Here is a 20,162-nt window from a genome sequence, read left to right on the forward strand (position 1 = left end):
CCATACTACCGCTATAGTTGTTTGATTTTCTTTTTATAGTATAAAATGTAAACATTATAAACTTTAACTGATCAGAAAATTGCTTTCAAAAAAGCAAAATAGGTTAAAAATCAGTTTCCTAGTCTGGATTGAACTATAATCTTTTTGAGCACATAAGTGATACATTGTAGTAGTTTAAACAATAGTTTTCATTAATATGTTCCCTCAAGTACAGAGGATACCTACCTGAAGCCCTTTACTTTGAATATATGTTGTAGAGTAACATTGTACTTTTTCAGGACAAAGAAGTAGTACAGAGAAGACTAAAAATTGAGATCACCATCCAATACTGGCATGATGATCCCAATTCTGCTCTATGGGACCATTTCTATCATATTGCAATGTGAACAATGAATGTAAAGGACAGAATCACTAACATTTTGGAAATTAACAATATGTGGTTATTTTTGTAGTAAATTCTAAATATATAAACATACACAGTTTTGCTCTGAGACTTTTCTCCTACGTATATAAACACGTTAACATTTTTCCAAAAGGCAAGGAGAAAATAGTCTGAGGAATAAGAGGACTTCCAGTTTTATCATATGTAATCTGGAATGATACATTAAACTTAAATTTATAAGCAATTGGAAGATTTAGAGAAACTTTTTTTCTCATCTTTATGATATACATAATTATCAATTCTTTGGAATAAAGCATCACCCAGCAAGTTTATTAACTCAAACCAGTATTGTCATGCATCATATTTAAAATCCAATTGTAAATTCAGGAGAAATCTATGAGTTAAAAACAGCTTAGAAATAGATGGTGGGGGATGCCTGGGTGGCTCAGCGGTTTAGCGTCTGCCTTCGGCCCAGGGCGTGATCCTGCAGTCCAAGGATCCCGCATCAGGCTCCCAGCGTGGAGCCTGCTTCTCCCTCTGCCTGTGTCTCTGCCTCTCTGTGTGTGTGTCTCTCATGAAAAAATAAATAAAATTAAAAAAAATAATAATATATGGTGGCCTGTTTTTTGCAAAGAGCTCTCAATCCCACTTGCTAGTGCATCTGTTTTAGAGAATCTTTGTTGCAAGTAATATTCTCACCAACAGCAAAACAACAAAAAATATAAAATGAAAATAAAGTCAGCTAGGATAATCATTTTCTACTTCCTAGTTTCTCTTCATTTTTAATCGAAAACTTTCTCCTTTCCCTTTATATATTTCTAGATTGTTTACATAACTTTTTAGCAAAAAAAAAAAAAATTTAGCCCTGACTAGTCAGGGATAAAATTTTCACATATTCCATTCCCTATCTTTGCCTCAAAAATCTTTGTATCCTGTTGGATCTGACTAACCTGATACTATTTTTAATCAACACAAATGGCATCAATCTAAATAAGTAAGCAATTACCAAAACTCTATTTTGTATTCTTTGAAGGTCAGTTGAATCAGCAGCTGTTTTGTTTTTTTTACAAATGTCTGTATTACTGAGGGGGGCACTTGGCGGGATGAGCACTGGGTGTTATGCTATATGTTTGCAAATTGAACTCCAATTAAAAAAAGTCTGTATTACATAGAAAAGTAGTTAATAATTCCTATTATACTATAGTAAATGACTAGCATGCAGACAGTTTTCACTGCAGTTTTTTCCCTTTGAAAGTACAGTAAAGGACTTTTATTCTTGTCTTCCTGTAGAAACACGATGGGCAATTTACCGTCATTCAGTTAGTAGGAATGCTGAGAGGAATTGCTGCTGGAATGAGATATTTGGCCGACATGGGATACGTTCACAGGGACCTTGCAGCTCGCAATATTCTTGTCAACAGCAATCTTGTTTGTAAAGTGTCAGATTTCGGCCTGTCCCGGGTTATAGAGGACGATCCAGAAGCTGTCTATACGACAACTGTAAGAAAAAAAGTCTCTTACTGCACCTCTTCATCTTCCTAAGATTTTCCTACCAAGAAGGCAGGACTTAACATGAAACTAAACAGTAGAAAAGAGACCAATTGATCTCAGCTTTTTGTTGTTGCTGTTTTTTTTTTTTTTTTCCTTTTGGAAGAATCATTGCTGCTTTTCACTCTATGTATAGACTAAGAGAAGAAGTGTGATAAGAGTAGCAACATGTTTGTCCTGTATCAAAGTGTTCCAATATATAACACACAGTTACGCAATTTCATCTAGTTGCTAGCTCTCATAATTGCAGGAGAGAAATATAGTCCCATTTCCAATAAATATTTTCAAAGAATATGAACTATCCTAATTCTTACAACTTTTGTGAGATTAAAAAAGGAAAATATGTGAGAATTTAAATTCCCCACATTTCATTCCATTTTCATAATTATGCTGCCTGATATGTCATTGTCTTTCCACTAGACTCTTGCCCTAAGACCACCAAAGGGTCCATTAAATTGAGTTGCCTTAAAATAAATAAATAAATAAATAAATTAATTAATTAATTGAGTTGCCTTAAAAATGAAAACTTGTGGTGATATTTTAAAACCAGATTAGTAAGTTTAAATACACTTAAGAGAGAATCAAGATGGATAGATGCGATACTGCTGAATTGCTAACCAATATATAAATGTTTAACTGTAGCTATATAGTTTTGCTATAAATGATTTATAAGTTATTATGCATATTTAAAATTTCAATATCTTTTTATAACAGGGCGGAAAAATTCCAGTAAGGTGGACAGCACCTGAAGCCATCCAATACCGGAAATTCACATCAGCCAGTGACGTATGGAGCTATGGAATAGTCATGTGGGAAGTTATGTCTTACGGAGAAAGACCTTATTGGGACATGTCAAACCAAGATGTAGGTGTTACACTATTTAAACAAAAAGGATTTCATACATTGATACCCATTGTTATTGGAACATGTAGGTAACGGCTCATAAAAAAGAAACATAGGATTTTTAAAATATGATTGCTGAGTTTTCAGTTATTCCCACAAAAATTACTGTAAATTAGTGGTTCAGTTAATTTCATTTTGAAGACTTGCTTTCTCTTTCCTTTTTTTTTTTTAATCTTCTTGATATAATAGAAGTGTGCAAAGGATATGTCCTCCTAATAAAGATAATGATACTGTACTTGCACGGCTGTAGAGGAAAAGTCACACAAGAAAGATCATTTGCAGAGAGGAGGGGAAGGAGGCCTGTGTTTTGTCTTCGAAGCTTATCTTTCTTTTTCTTTTAATGTTCTGAGAAAACTAGTTTAAACTATCTATTGTTGGTTGATTTGATTAAATTTTAATTTCATGAGACAAACTAGAGATTATGATCAACATTGGTAAGTATTTCCTAGTGTTATTTTAGAATGCAATCACATGGGAGTACTTTTGGAAATTCCTAAAAATTCAGTGCTTATTAAATATGTATCTTGATACATACTAAGGCATAAAACATATTGTTATCCAGGATATTGGATATATCCAATATTTCCAGTATTCCCTGGAGAAATGAAGGTGATGGCAGTTCTTAGGGTCATACATCCCATAGCAAGAGACCACTTATAAAACAATATAGCATAAGTGCGAGTGAATATTTGCTTCTCATAGGTTGAATCTTATGAAATCAGCATTTGTATAGGTCAGTAACTTTCAAATACTGGCAGATTCATATAGTTCAACTTACTGAAAATAGGAGTGAAATTTAGATAAAAGTAGAGTAAGTATAAAATCTAGGAAAGTACCCTAGATTTGAACTAGAAATCTGGAGATGACTTTGGTCATAGCTAATGAGAGGATTTTCCAAGGGGGCATATTCAACAGTCCAGGAGCAAAAACTTAGTAAAGTGTGTGGAGACCAGCCAAATAGACTCCCTGTCCTACAACAGAGATGTACACATTGGTAGTGATTTGATATGCTGATTAAGTTGGGACAAATTGATCAAAGGCTTTATGAAGGAGTTTGGAAATGGTACAAATGCATGTTCCTTACGAGTAAAGACACAAGTGGTGCTTAAGGAAAGTCTATATTGCCATTTAAAAGAAGGATGTGACCAGCAAAGTGGAATAATGAATTCTGGAAGTATTATAAACATGCAGAGCAAAAGGTGAGTAAGGTTAAAAATGACTTATTTTTCAAAAAGAGGTCATAAGCATTGTTATATCAAATCCATATTTGCATTTTGTTTTGTTTTGTTTATTAGAATTTACCATATCAAATTCCTGAAACTTGTAGATAGTTATTTTTTGACAACTAAAATCAGATTGTTTGTTGGTAAGGTTATTTTCAGGACACTTTCCCACAAATTTCTGAATTGGCTGAGAAGTTCACAGCCTGAAGAGGTGGAGCTTTTTAAGTCATCTAAATGTTTTGGTGTTTTGAACTGAGAGATGACATGAAACTTTTTTGTTTTTTTGGTTTTGGTTTCTGCTTTTCAAAGATAAAAGTCTAAATGATGAGTCCGTTTGGCAGAGGCAAAGTTGTTAATATTTGACAGGACTCAGTGTCAAAGATTTCATGGACTGTCAAAATATGGGCAAACAAATCCTTGGGGCAGAGAAAGAGAAATATTTACATTCCCTAGACACTCAGTGGAGTTTCATTTCTTTTGACACCTTCCTTCTGTACCAGATTCAAACATAAAGGGAATGACAGGAATATAAGATGACTTAAATTCAAAGTTCACTTAACTTCCAAAAATCAGATAATAGAAATGGCTATAAGAAAAAAAATCTTCAATTCTAATTTTTAGAAGTCCTTAAATATTGTTCTTTTGTTTTTCCTGAAAATGAAATGTCAAAAATCTATAATTATTATATCAAGAATTAATAAATATTTTTGCTGATCAAAGAAATTATGTCTTCAATAACACTGACTTCTGACCTAGAATGCTTAGCACGATCTTTCTTCTTTTTTGTGATTTTGAAAGTCTGATTTAAAAATTCAGACAGAAGTTCATATTAATAGTAAGAGATTACCTACACAGTTCAGTTTTTATACTGAAATTTATATTAATACTCCTCTTATAGAATAATATTCATTAGTTTATACTTATGTTGTTAAAGTGCTATTTGAGCAACTACACGTTTAAGTTTCAAAATGCAAATGGTGAAAAAAATGGATAATTCAAAATAATTTCATTCTGGCAAAAAATTACCTAGATAAAAGTGTTTTTGTTGTTTTTTTGTTTTGTTTTGTTTTGTTTTTTGTTGTTTTTACTATAAGTTTCTGGTAGGAGTAGTATTCCCTGGAGAAATTTAAGAGATATGACAGCCCTTCGATGCATATGCAAATCCTGTGTGTGTGTGTGAATAGATTGTATTATTGGGGAAGTTTGCTTTCAACAGATCTAACTAGATATTATTTTTAATTAGCCAGGGTTGATCTATTAAGTGAGTTAATTGAATTGTTCAAATTTAGTAGCTAGGAATTTGTCAGGAATTTTAGAAAGCCTTCAAATTTCAAATGCCTTGGATCTTAAGACTTTTCATAAGACACCGTGAGAAAGAAACTGTAAATTGATGGTTATGTTTGTAAGCAAGTCCACAAAATTCCAGGCTGAATAAAGGGAGGTTTCTGTGATCACTCTGAACAGAAAAGGGGTATTTTAGAAGTCAGTGAGGTAGATAGTTTCCAGAAGGCTTTATTTGCATGCTAGGCAGGGCAGTGAGCAAGAAAAACTTGGGAAAAGATAGTATGTGTGTTCTGATGATACCCACATCCAAACAGGTTATCACTTGATTAACACTTGAACAGATTCTTACCGTATTTTCACATACTTACAACTTTCTTGAATTTTTACTGCAACAGAAGCAGTCAAAATTTAGTTATTTGCTAATGAAAGTGACAGTGAGCTTCCCAAATAAATTTCTAATTTTCATTAAAAATCTGCAGATGTTTAGCCTTTTCTGTAATGGCCTTTCAAAGAAAAATCTGTATGTATGTAAATTCAGTCCATAGTAAATATTACAGAAATTGAAAATGGTCTTATTTGGCATTCTCAGTAACTATATTTTAGTTAAATCCATGTCTTAAATATTTCAAATAAGACTTTTACCCTCAATTCTTTGAGGGTAATTTTGAAATTTGAAATTCTTTATATAGATTATTTTTTTTCTGTTCATATATTCAATAAAGTCATTTCTTCTCACTTTAAGCTAGACCAATAGCTTGTTAGTTCCGCTAGTAGATAGTCAGAAGGATGATAAGAACAGCTAAAGTTCCATAAGATATGGGACATAAAGATAAATTTTTAAAGTGGCTCACTAAAAACATTTTAAGAGCTTCAAAAATATAATACACTTTAACTAAATGCACTCAGTTGAATTGTGAGCCCTCTATATGTTAGCAAATTAAATTTAAATAAAAATAAATTGTGAGCACTTCAGCTTTCCTTTTAAAATTCACCACTGGTTTATGACTTTGAATTTTTTATATTATGGTAGAAAGAAAATTGTGATTTTTTGGCAAAACTTGCTATCATCCTGTATGTGGGGTCCAAAATATTTAATTGCATAAAATGTGGGTCATATATTATTGTAAGGTTAATGGAATGGAAATGAGCATGAACAAAAAAACAAAGTCAGTCTCATTAGATCACATTTTGAGTTATTATAGGCCCATTATCATGGAGTCTTTCTGTATTCATTTTTCTCTTAATTACAATGATCATACTATAATAATACTGAAACACTTTGCAGCAAGCAACTTTTGTTTTTATGTCTAAGTTTTTCTTTACAATATATACCAAAGAAGTGCTCCCTTTATAAATGTCATTTACCAAAAGTCACTTCCTATTAATCTGGGACCTATCTAGAATTGGAAATTGCTTAACATTTTTCTTTTTTCTTTGACTTTTGTTAGAAGATTAAGGCCAGACCTGGATAGGCAAACCCCTGTCCAAGGGGTTTCTGGTAATTTCACACACAAAAAAAAAATGTTTTAAGTGAATTCTGTGAAGACTTACATAATGCTCTAAGAAGTGTAGATACAATCATTTTACCTGTGTGCCTTGTTGTTTCCAAGAATGTATAACTATTTGCAGAAAGTGCTTTGTATTTTCCCAATTGCAATGAAATGCAGCTAACCAAACAAAAACTGCAGAACCTCTAGATTCAGTTTGTGCCTTCATCATCACCCATCAGCAGGTTTACCCTACAAGGGTATGTATATCTTGGATTATGCCAACCTGTGTCCTAGAGAAGATGAAGGTTCCAGGCAATTATCTCTAGTGCTCCTAGAGGTAGGTGCATGATTGCTAATGGGAAATTTAGAGTTCTTAAGTCCATTCCCCACCCAAAGCATCTCTTATTTTAAATGCCATCCTCAGCTGCTGTTCCTTTAAAAATGTGTAAACCGCTGAATCTTTGAAAGCCAGAAGTTTCATTTGGTGCTGAGATAAATGTTTCCTGCTGTAGTAATAGGAATCATGAAATTCCTATAATGCAACAGGACTAACTCCAGAGGGTTCATTAACTCAACCCTGTAGGAATCACTTAATGGTACTATGTTCATTGGGACAAAGACTTAAGAATATATTGTGTTCGATGGTGAATTCTAAATGTTTTTATGAAGGCTTAGAGAGCTGCTGAAGAGTATTAATGTCAGGAGAATCATGATAAGATTTAGATTTACATTTTATTTTATTTTTAAGTAATTGCTACCCCAAACTGGGGCTCAAATGCTCCATCGACTGAGCCATCCAGGCACTCCTAGATTCCCATCCTTAAAGATTATTTACAGGGCAAGGAAAAAGGAAAGATCAGTCTACATGCATTGTTCCTTTCTGGACATCTGAAGACAAACTACAAGAAGGGACATAGATTAGAAGGTGGTTCAAAATAATGACTGCACTAATGTCATGAACGTGGGAATGGAGTCCTGTCAAATCAGAAAGAGACTGCTTATGTTCAAATACAAGCAACCACAAAAATAAGGAAAGCCCCTCCTTTCCCCATAAAAAAATGGTTCTCAATTGTTTATTATTTGGTCATTTTCAATATGTAAATTTTTAGAAATTGTTAACTTTTCTTATTCACAACTTAAGCCACTATTTAAATAACTTAACCCAGCTTTCCAAAGTACAAGTAAACTGATGTGAGGACATACAAACTGAATCAGGGGAGAATTTCACCTGAGGATTTTATCATACAATACTTCTCAAAAATTACTATAACTAATTTATTTATCTTTTAAATTGTATCAATTTGCATACAAACATTGATTTTTCTTAAAGTATACTTTTTTGACTTTTCTCGTACAAAGAATTTCCTGTAAAAATTGTTGATCCAGCTACTTTATTCATCCCGTTCTGCAATCTTTTACATTTTAATATGCTATTCTTGAATGTCAACAAGCCTCTTAGGGATATGTTTCCCTACAAATATTAAGCTAATCAACATTTCTTAAAGCCAGCTTTTAGTCTGCCTACATTTGGCTTTATTTTCTTGAGAAACTCAAGATTACCTCTGTTTCTTTCTAGAGTCACCTTTTTTTTTTTTTTTATTTCTACTGCTATTTGTCAGTCAGTATCAAAAAGGATTTGTTAATCCCGCTTGATATTACATAAATGTTTTACAAGACCTTATTTGTGTTGCTTACCTTCTTAATTATTTTGCTGTGCTGCTCAGATTTATAACAATTTCTGATTTTTAAGATCTATTTTTGCTTTCCATATAAATAAAAAGAATCAAGTCTGAATAAGTAGCTTTCAGACTTTTTGATTGCCGTGTACCAATATCTCTGGAGACTTACTTTTCATGAACATTCAAAGCTTGATTCAGTGTCTTAGACTGTTATTAGATATAAATAGAAAGTGACGTGCTCATAAAAGTTCAACAACCAGCACTCAGAGTGGGAGAGCCCTAATTTCTAACCTTTCCTGATTTCCTGGTGTTACCTGCACTGTGCCCTTCCCAGGGCTGATTTCACTCTGCTAGTGTGAAGTCACTAAACCTGGAAATTGGTACGTTCACCTTCATTGAGCCACCTGTTTACTACTTGCTCTGGCATACCATTGTAGATTATAACACTGTACATTTCAAAAGTTTTATAGGCTCTGTATTATTTAAAGTTATAGTGTTCTTGGTAATATTTTCTATCATAGCATATGCACGTACTTTGAGATCTTGTTTGAAAGTGTCATTTGTACCCTGCAAAAAAGTGAAACTTTTGGGGGATCAATTCTGGGTAACTTAGACCGCCCTCTTACAACCTGAAGAATTCAGACATTCATAGATAAATATGTACACGTACAACCATATCCAGGTAAAATGGTATCAGAAAATATTCCCTTTTCGAAATCTCTGGGATGACACAAGTTTTTTTTCTATCTTTTGCACCCTGGGGGACTTTAATCACTGCTCCTAATTGCTGAATTATCAAGGAAGTGTCATGGGGTCATGCTCTTCATGCACCCCTTAATTACATATTTAACGTTCATGGGTGTTTGGGAATAAAATAAGCAAGTCTTCCGCAAAGCCTCAAAGTGTGCTTCACTCTTATCTAGATGAACTACTTTGCCTACTAGATAATGCATTTTATTATAATTGAACCTCAATCAGTAATAATTTTAATGTCCCTTTGGCTATTAGGTTATAAAAGCGATAGAAGAAGGTTATCGTTTACCAGCACCCATGGACTGCCCGGCTGGTCTTCACCAGTTGATGCTGGATTGTTGGCAAAAGGAACGTGCAGAAAGGCCAAAGTTTGAACAGATAGTTGGAATTCTAGACAAAATGATTCGAAACCCAAATAGTCTGAAAACACCCCTGGGAACTTGTAGTAGGTAAGAAATACCTATGGGAAGGGAATCTGGGGGTCATTCAGATACTCACTTAAATCATTTATCTCCTCAGTCCTAACTCAATGGCAAGTTGACATTTGTGTTAAACTATAAATCAGTGTGAAGTTTATTGTGTTCTTGAAGTTTTTGTTTTTTCAGATGGCTTACCTTAACTAAATTAGTGTGTAAAGAGACCTATTATTATTATTGCCTTTTGTTGTTGTTGTTTTTTCTTAAAAGTGATGGCAGATATCACTGGCTGTCATTTTTAGAAGACTTTCCAAACTGGAATTTTGTGATTAGGTGGCATTTCACATTTTCAAGTCAGTAATATTGTTACGTGGGTCTTTATTTCTCTCGCCTTACTTTTTTGCATGCTGTATTTTCTTTACTTTGAGTCTTTTCATAAAATGACTCTGGGAAGTTAAATTTTATGACAGTAGCTCAGTGTGTGATGAACAAGGCTTAGCTTACCCATTAAAAGGAGCCCAAAATACTCCATCCATTCTCTGCACTTGGCTTGCACCATTGTGAGGAACACTAGAAATTATTCAGCTCCAGCTACCAGGTAAACCTGATGCTCATTGTGCCTTTGTGGAGGTGTGTGAGCTCACAAGGTACCCACAAGGGTCCAATGGCACAGCAAAGGTACAACTTCTCAATGGCACCACTTAGTCCAAACAAGTAGTCCACAGCCAACTGTGCTTCCTTCCTTTACTCCCTGTCACTTTTGGTGAAGCAGATGAACAAATAAATGTAGACTGATTACAAATACTTTTAAAAAATACATGGAAGACACATCTGGGTGATTGTCAAATCTAAATAAACTGTAGCTTTTGGAGTTTGTAGTGACCAGGCAACCTTTAGCTTTTTTTTTTTTTTTTAAGATTTTATTTACTTATTCATAGCCACAGAGAGAGAGAGAGAGAGGCAGAAACACAAGCAGAGGGAGAAGCAGGCTCCATGCAGGGAGCCCAACGCGGGACTCGATCCTGGGTCCCCAGGACCACACCACAGGTTGCAAGCGGTGCCAAACCACTGTACCACCAGGGCTGCCCAACCTTTAGCTTTTTATTAACTTGTCTGTTTATCCGTTACTGTAACACCCATTAGGATATGTAATTTTATTCTTTATGCTCTCATTTTTGTATGAGCCAAGACATTCTTTCTTTAGTAGTTGATGAAAAAAAAAATTTCCTTTCTGTTTCATTTGTGTCTAGGCCAATAAGTCCTCTTTTGGATCAAAACACTCCTGACTTCACTACCTTTTGTTCAGTTGGAGAATGGCTACAAGCTATTAAGATGGAAAGATATAAAGATAACTTCACAGCAGCTGGTTACAACTCCCTTGAATCAGTGGCCAGGATGACTATTGAGTAAGTTGAAACTTTCAAAACTCTATTTAAGTATATATTACGTACATTCCAAGCTTTTTACATCAGGTCATCTGCCATATTATTAAAGAGGGGTAAGCCAGAAAATCAGAGAGAAGGTCATCTCTTTAATAAGTGCCTACTATGTGCCAGGCATTGTGCTAAATAGACCTCTGAATTTACGGTATATTTTTAGGCTCTCACAGCAATAATTTTATTCAGTCATTAGTTTTGTACAAAAGGCTCAGGCCTAGAGAATGTATATATTTTCCCTGAACTGACTCAACTAGTAAGGGGTAGCTAATTTGTCTCCATAGCCAGTGTTCTAAACACACAGTGAGTCTTCCTCTTTCCTTAACCACAGTATCATTTAGATGCCTATTCACTGAAGGAACTTTTGCCACCGCAAAGAAGGATTTCTTTCACTGTGTTTGTATGACATTAAAAACTCAAAGCTTCAAACCCAATACCAATGCATCACTGACTATGTGGTCTTAGGGTATCCACTTCTTATCTCTGAACTTCAGCTTCTTTGTCTGCAACATAACTCTTATGGGCAACGAAGTTCCTCTCATTCCCTATGTGTGAAAACAGGAAACAGTTATGGAGGTTCTATCCAGCTTAGGTTCTGTTGTGCAAAGGGTTTCACATTTTTCAGCTGAGAAGGCCAGCAATCAACGCTCTTTCCTGGTGGGTCAGGAAGTGGCATCTCCAAAAGTTTAAGCATGTGCATGCTATCTTGTTTGGTTTACTTCTGTTCATCACGTGGGTAGAGCTAGCATAATTATACCTTATCTCTCCAAAGCAATCTACTTCCCTGAAAAACTAGGATTCTCAAAGTCTTATTGGACCACTACTAGGAAATATTATGGCACTATACTCTTGCTATATTTTAGCTGCTTGCGAACACCTAAGCTCAACCTCTGTGGCTATTAGGAAAGGTAGAAGTGCACACACAGAGACACAGTTAGTTGGTGTCACATTTACACTATTAAACATAGAAAGCAATTTTTTTTCTAAAATTGAGTTAATAAATGATTGAACTGAACCGGGGTTGAGTATGCAACCAATAATATCTGCTCAGGATTACCACATGGTAATTAAACTCAGTATAAATCTTCTGTGATCATCGAAGATTCTTCTCTTTTTTAAAGATTTTATTTATTTATTCATGAGAGACACAGAGAGAGAGACAGAGAAAGAGAGGCAGGGACACAGGCAGAGGGAGAAGCAAGCTCCATGCAGGGAGCCCAATGTGGGACTCAATCCTGGGTCTCCAGGATCACACCCTGGGCTAAAGGCTGAGCCCCCCGAGCTGCCCGAAGATTCTTGATTCTCACATTCATACTGTATTCTTTTGTGACAATTTAAAATTTTAGACTTCACCTAGGTTCAAGGATGCAGTGTTTCAAATAACATTTCCTGATCATACCTTAAGTTAAGAATAATTTTAAGATTGACAATTCCATATACAAAATTTCAAATCAGTTTAAAAATGACTTATTGTGAACTGAGAGCCTGAGTAGTTAGGTTCTTGCAAAGGAGCACGCTGAAACAGTTTGCCAATCTGACCCACGGCAGGAATAGGATCATAATACCCAAGCCCACTAAGATAAGATCTGTTTGTTCATGATAAACAGGTGATTTAATTAAAGCGCTGATGACAGTTCAGTACCAAATAAATTCTTTGTAGGGTAACTAACAAAATGCATTTGTCTTTTTCAGAGATGTGATGAGTTTAGGGATCACACTGGTTGGCCACCAAAAGAAAATCATGAGCAGCATTCAGACTATGAGAGCACAAATGCTACATTTACATGGAACTGGCATCCAAGTGTGATAAGCATTTCTCCCTTATGAGGGAGATTACGGACTATATGAGAGAACAGTACTGGCCTTCGGTATATGCATAAGAATGCTGCTAGAAGACAGTTGAAGTCCTGGGTCCTTCCTCCAGTGAAGAGAAGATCTAAGAAGCACCTATAGACTTGAACTCCTAAGTGCCACCAGAATACATAAAAAGGGAATTTAGAATCCACCACTGGTGGCCAGGAAAACAGCAGTGACAATAAACAAAGTACTACCTGAAAACATCCAAACACCTTGAGCTCTCTAACCTCCTTTTTATCTTATAGACTTTTTAAAATGTACATAAAGAATTTAAGAAAGAATATATTTGTCAAATAAAATCATGATCTTATTGTTAAAATCAATGAAATATTTTCCTTAAATATGTGATTTCAGACGATTGCTTTTTAAAACCATTTGTGTTTATTCTTCATAAGGACTTTGTTTTAGAAAGTTGTTTATAGCTTTGGACCTTTTTAGTGTTAATCTATGACACATTACTACACTGGGTACCTTTGAAAGAATCTCAAATTAAAACAAACAAACAAACAAACACATAGCATGATTGAAGATCTATTTCCGTCAGAACATTGGTATCCTTTGTGTGCCATTTTATTTTGTTTAATCAGTGCTGTTTTGATATGTTTGCTAATTGGCAGGTAGTCAAGAAAATGCAAGTTGCCAAGAGCTCTGGTATTTTTTAAAAAGAAATTTTTTTGTAAAGATCAGACAACACGCTATCTTTTCAATGAAAAAAAAGCAATAATGATCCATAAGTACTATAAGGCACTTTTAACAGATTGTTTATAGAGTGATTTTACTAGACAGAATTTAATAGAATAAACAAAACTCAAATTGTAGGTTTGTGACTATAAAAAAAAAAAAAACAAAAACTGAGGCACTTCATCTAAAGAGTGTTGGTGAAGGCAAGTCTCTGAGAGCAAGAACTATCCAGTGTTACCTAAAGTTTAATCCGAGCACATCAAGGTTTTTTTTCAATATTGAGACATTAGGAAATTTAGGAGAAATAGTTGACGTATATTTTGTATCCTATTCTGTTAGCAGTCCAAACACGAAAAGAAAGAAGTTTTATATTAGAACTCCAAAGCGTGAGAAAAGGGGCAGTTCACATTTTCACCTCTCACAAATTGGCTGCAGAGAAGATCACCACTGCAGGTTTTAAAGTCTTTTATTTGTGAACGCTGACATAAGAAACTTATTAACTGAAAGAACTCTTTTTACCGTATGAGGAAGAGGTGAAGGATCTGGCTTTTCTTTTTTTAAGCTTTATTTATTAAACCATATTATTTGATTACTGTGTTAGAATTTCATAAGCAATAATTAAATGTGTCTTTATAGATATTTCAGGAATGTATACATATTGTGAGTAATGCTTTCAAAGTTACGAAAATCATGAACTACCCCAGAATTGAACTGTTGTACTTCCAAAGAGAATTGGGCTGTTTATAATGATTTTAATAGAGAAAGATCCCAGGGATCGGTCATAATTGGTCTTGTTTGATAATGTGGGCATCCACAAACAAACAAATAACAGAAACAAAAACCTGTAAATGTTCCTTTGTAAAACTTGTAAATTTTATTTATACTGTCTTGTTTTGTACACACATTTCTCTGTAGTGGGCTCTGAATACATTGAAAATGCACTATATTTTTCTATTTTACTTGCAGAGCATCACAAAAGAACAGGTATTTTCAGTGCTACATAATGTGTTTTCCCACATTTAGGACCAAAGATGGCTATAGAAAAACTCAAATGGATTGCTTCCCAAACCCCTCCCCACCCTTTTTTTTTTTTCCTTTTAAATCACTGTACAGTGTTATTTGATATTTTAATTTATTTTTTGATTGACTAGAAAAATCATTTTAATTTCACTAAAATGTTTTTTGTCCCTAAGGAAAACTAATCTGTAAAATAATTTTAATTAGCATAATACAGTCACCTAGACACTTCCATTTGTAATCTTTGTAATAGACTGTAAATATATTTTTGGAACTATAACACAATGTGCTTGAGGGTTATTTTTCAGTGTCCGCAGTGTATACAAGTGTTTATACTAAGTACAGCACTTTACAATTCTAATCAGTAGCATTGGCCTTTGAGAGAATGAGTGAAAGAGTTTGAGTGAGTGTTCCTAATTCCGTTTGGATTCTAAACTCACTAATAATGAAGTTCTTTTCCTGTTCATAGCTTAAGGTGCTTATTTTTTCTATTAAAATTAAATTAACAAAAAGCCATTCTAGAAATAGAAGACATAGTATGGTACATGCAAACGGTGTCTTTCCTGCTTTTTTCTAGCACTAGATTTATAGTTGAGTAGTCTTTCTTGAGTAGAAGGGCAGAATAAAAGTTTTTTTGAGTTTTTTTTCAAAAATAACTTTTTTCTTCAGCAATATACCTCATCTGCCTTAAATTTTTTACAGCTCTTTACAGGGAAAGGGGAGAAGGGATGGGAAAGACACACAGCACAATAGGAAGTGTATGAATACATCACTCTCTCGTTCGTAGGTTTCTTTTCCCAATCAACGTTATGATTTCGAAATACATGTATGTGAAACAAATATTCAGAGAAAAAGAATTAACGTTGTAATGCTGATTGTAATACTCTCTTCCAGAAAGAGACGAAGTGGTATAATGATAAGAATGTACAACTTGCACCTTGAAGTCTTTTTTTGATAAATTAGTGCTCAGGGGAGGAAAGGTAGAGAAAGCAAACGTCAAAAATAGAATTGAGAAATTATAAAAATGCAAAAGGAAATGGCCTCCTTGCTTTAATAGAGCCACCTTTTTAAGAATGCTGTCTTCACACTTGACTTGTGTTTTGCATTCAGTACTGAAATAAAAGTAACTTTTATTACATCTGAATCTAACATTTTCTCAGCAATTGATCTGGGCCTTGTTTACTAGAACTGGTGGTTTATGCTTGTCAGAGCACTATTAGTTGAATCATATTGTATACTTATGTAATCTACATTAGCTAGTACTATTTAGGACTATATTTTAATTGCTCCTCTTATCCGTGTTTTTAAGACAATTAAAATGGTGTAATTCACCTCTTTTCTTTTTTTAATTTAGGTAATGCTAATATTCTCCCTTTTGTTTCCCGAGTAGCCAGAACTGGGCTACTCGCTGATGTGCATGTTCAAATAAATTACTGATGTGTATTTTTTTGCTCTATGTGGAGAAATCATGGGGAACTTGGGGCGAGATGTGCTTTTTGTTGGTTGAATTTGTCCCTCCTTGCCTAAGAATTACTACAGGGGTCATCCTTTTATAAGGACAAACTGCTTTTGAACAGTGTCTTCAATGTATCAAGCACAAATAACTCTTTCTTCAACACGAATCATAAGTCTCTTTTTACCAGCTTAAAATAATAAACGAGTCTATTAGACAATGTAAAGAAAATCCTGTCTCCAATCATTGGCGGGTTCCTTTATGTCCTTTACTCATTTATTTTATTACACAATATCATGAAAGGAGATGTCTAGAGTAAAGGTTTCATTGAAATATTTCAGTGGACCAATCAGAATATGAAGAAAATTAATAGCCACTGATTCCCTTCATCCTTTTGCACAGTGACTTAATTCCACTTTAATTATTACAGAATAACAAGTTAAGACTGTATCTTCAAAGAGCCCTGCTATCAAGCATTTTAGTTAAAACCTTTATTGTTCTTTTTTTGAAACTGCACTTACATGATCCTAACCAGGATATTTGCGTGTGAAAGGAAATATTTTGTCATCAAATTGGGACAAATATTTTAGACACTTGATATAAAAAGGCAACCTGGGGAGGTTTTGCATTTAAGATGCTGCAGGATGCAAACACAGGATCCAGAGCAAACAGAAAAGGTGAAGCTCGGTGGTCTGATTGGGTCGTTTGCCATTGACACTGAGTCAGTGATCATTCCAACTTGCCCCTGCAATGCATTGAACTAAGCGCTCCCTATTCTGCAGCATCGCCAACTTAAGCTCTAGACACTCTTAACAAATATCTAAACATGCTTCCAAAAATGAGAGTAGACAAAGACCAGATAAGGTGCTACCATTGCTGATCAGTTGTGATGCTGAGGTTCAGGCGAGGCTAAGCTGAAATGCAAAGTTGAACCTTGAAGTCTTGGCTATCCCTGACTTTCCTACAGGCAAAGCTCTTGTGAAGTTCACACGGTGAGAATAATATGGCTCAAAACACCGAGGGGCAGTCGCATGATGATTAAAAGGACTGGATTCGTAAGTAGTAGCAAAATACGCTCTCCTACCAGCACCCATTTCTCTGCAAAATAATAAAGCTATTAAAGATACACAATTTCTATCACTAGGCAAAAAAAGTAGATGTGAAACTCATGGTGATCATCAGTAACAATCGTTTGTTAAGTATTCTTTTTTTTTTTTTTTTTTTTTTTGTTAAGTATTCTTAACTCCTACCTTTACCATTTTGTTTTACGTTATTAGCTGCAGTGAAAACTCAGTATCAATTTTGAAGAAAGCTGCTGAAAGGAAGACAGGTAAAGCAAAAAGGTGATCAAATTCCTGAATGCAAAAAATCGTTAACTAACTACTGATTCTAACGAATGAGAAAAGAGTGCATGGTGACTGGCAAAGGTCCAAAGTGCCCTAACGGAATGCCATCCTTTTGGTTTAGTGACAGTGTCCCCTCAATACCCCTTGTGTCCCTGCTCTTCTACCTCTGGCTAGTACATCTCAACTTGAAGAATACAGGCAGGAGAATATAATATTTCAACAGGAATGCTTCTGTGAGCCTCATCAGGTTTAAGTGCTGTAAGGGGATATTTTTTTCAAGTTCAGTGATGGAATGTAATTAAATCTATAATTAAACAATAAAAGACCTCTTCTGATTGACCTTGAGGTTAAGAGAAATTTAATTAATTGATCTAATTTAATTGGACCTATTGCACAAAGTTTGGTAAGTAGCAATAAGTAGCTCTAGTGTTCTGTAGGTATGTAACAGCACTAGGAATTCTTTGTGTCTAACAGTAGTGGGGATTTCTAAATTTCCAACATTTGATGATTTGGAGATAGTAACAAGTGAGGTGTTATCTATTCAAAGCCTCCATAAATAACAAAGCTCAATCAGATATAACCTGCAGTGTGTGTATCATCATTTCGAATATCCCAAGGTTCTATTGCTGAAAATTATCCTTGTTTCCCTTTTGAAATCTACAGCCTTTAATTAAATATATTTGTGGATTTTATATCTAAATAAAGAATGCACAAAATATTTTGAAATGAGTGCCCCTAGTACAGATACTCAGGGGCACATTTATTTTTAAGTAATGTTGGGTCTGGCTTAGTAGAGAACAAACCTATACCGTTCAAATCTCACCTTTCTCTATGTAACCAAAACTAATTAAAGACAACTACTGGACAACAAACTAGTAAAACAAAAAGAGAAAATTAAACTATATATGTAGAACGAGTGTTCAGGGAAGTCATATGCTTCTTTTAAAAATATTTTTGCAATGCATAGAAATGAGGCACCCAACTCAAGAATGCTTTTTAAAAGTGGTGCGAATTTGCAGATACTTAGTACACTGCTAGGCTAGACTCTGAGGCAAATTAAAAGAGGAAGTCCTAAGTTTAACCTGCTATCCCTCTTGACGATTTGCTAGAGGTACAGACACTGCTAACATTAAAAACTGGATAGAATACGAGGCTAAGATGTGCTCTTTCCTGAGGAAAGAGACCCACACACTTCTTCAGCTCTGACATTTGCACAAGTGTCTTCAAGGCTCTGCTGGGCAGGGGATCTGCTGGTCATGCATTATTGTGATTCCATGTTTTCACTAGATCTTTGCCAGTTGCACACCAAGCTCCATGTGTGTTCACCAGAACCCAACGTAACGAAGAATAAAACAGGAACCTGATGCCACAAGCAGACCTGCTGAGCTCTACCTGACGGGTGGATGGGAGTTCAGGCACGGGCTTTACTGCTGGTTCACTGACTGCACTCATCCAAATGAAGTGCTGCCTGTTAGGTCAGGTGTGGTGTGGAGCCAGCAGAACCCAGAGCAGCTAAACCTCCTCTGATCTACGGACAAAACAAAGCCAGCAAACACCAACTAATGCTACCCTTTAGATAAGAGGCAGGGATAAATGACAGGAAGCCAAGGGAGTCAGCTAGGAGACCCTGAATTTAATGAGAGAAGCAATGGAGAGCTGTTGACAATTCCCACCAGAATAAGGATATGGTGGGAATGAAGTCTGAAGGACCACAGTCTGGCGGTGGTGCCTGAAATACGAATTAATTATTTTTTATTTCTGGATCAGAGCCCTAGAACATACCCTATGCCTCCATTTCTTGGCTCTTGATTTTCACCTGCCCTCTTACTTTTCTAAACGGGGAAAATTCTCCAAGACGCATCTCAGAAGTTCCTTCCTCCAAGTCTTCTCTTCCTGACCCCCAGGAGCCAGAATTCTCTTTCCTGTGCTTTGTTTTTTTGGTTGTTTGTTTTGTTTTGTTTTGTTTTGTTGGCTGCTTGTGCTGCGGTTTTCCCACTGTGCTCTGTCAGACTATTTGTACGTGTGTCCCTCCCACTGGATCAAGTACTCTTGGAGGGGCAGAAGCCAAATGGAAATCTTTGTTTTGCGTCCTTGGGGATTTAGCAGTTTCTGGCACTCGGTAGACACTCTATAAATATTTTAGAATCCTTGAAGTGCAAATTAATTCAAATTGGCTTCTTCTTAAAAGGTAGTGAGGATCAGGTGCTCTGAAGGATGAATGGGGTGCAGTGAAGGTGGTAGTAAACCGGGTGCTGAGGGAGAAAACTAATTTCCGAGCACGGATGGCTGCTCCTGTGATAGGTTGGGGCAGCAGGATGGCCCAAGGGACCCTGCAGAGGAATGCGGACACATGGACCTGTGTAAGAAAGGGAGGCAGAAGGAGCTGATTAGCAAGCAAGACGAGGATGCATCAAATCCAGGATCTTCCAGCTGTTGGAGAGGAGGAGGTATCCCTGGTTGTAAATAACTGAGCAAGATTAAAGAGGAACTTGAAATCAAGCAGAAGAAATTGGACTTGATGAGAGAAACAATGAAGGGCTATTTACCAATATCTTGTTTGATGAGACAGAGGCGTGACAAAAGTGGTTTTTGTTGTTTTTTTTTTAAGGAACAGTAATCTGCAAAAATAAATGAGATGTGATTGTGACTAATTCAAAATCAGGCTTAGACAAGGGAAAAGACTCTTTTTCTTCT

The 20,162-nt window shown here is 35.3% G+C and overlaps 1 protein-coding gene across 4 annotated transcripts in view; it reads left to right on the top strand.

Moving 5' to 3' along the window:
* The window catches only part of EPHA7 (EPH receptor A7), a 170,104-nt gene extending 153,774 nt beyond the window's left edge, over positions 1-16,330 (top strand). For all 4 annotated transcript variants that reach the window (XM_041769621.1, XM_041769634.1, XM_041769615.1 and 1 more), the window contains exons 13-17: positions 1,673-1,882; positions 2,645-2,794; positions 9,518-9,711; positions 10,929-11,084; positions 12,807-16,330. In XM_041769621.1, the coding sequence (XP_041625555.1) occupies positions 1,673-1,882; positions 2,645-2,794; positions 9,518-9,711; positions 10,929-11,084; positions 12,807-12,921 (825 nt within the window). In that variant the 3' untranslated portion in view covers positions 12,922-16,330. The remainder of the gene's footprint in view (positions 1-1,672; positions 1,883-2,644; positions 2,795-9,517; positions 9,712-10,928; positions 11,085-12,806) is intronic.
* Positions 16,331-20,162: the final 3,832 nt, after the last annotated feature.

Source organism: Vulpes lagopus, chromosome 1, assembly GCF_018345385.1.
Source record: "Vulpes lagopus strain Blue_001 chromosome 1, ASM1834538v1, whole genome shotgun sequence".
Classification (NCBI taxonomy): domain Eukaryota; kingdom Metazoa; phylum Chordata; class Mammalia; order Carnivora; family Canidae; genus Vulpes; species Vulpes lagopus.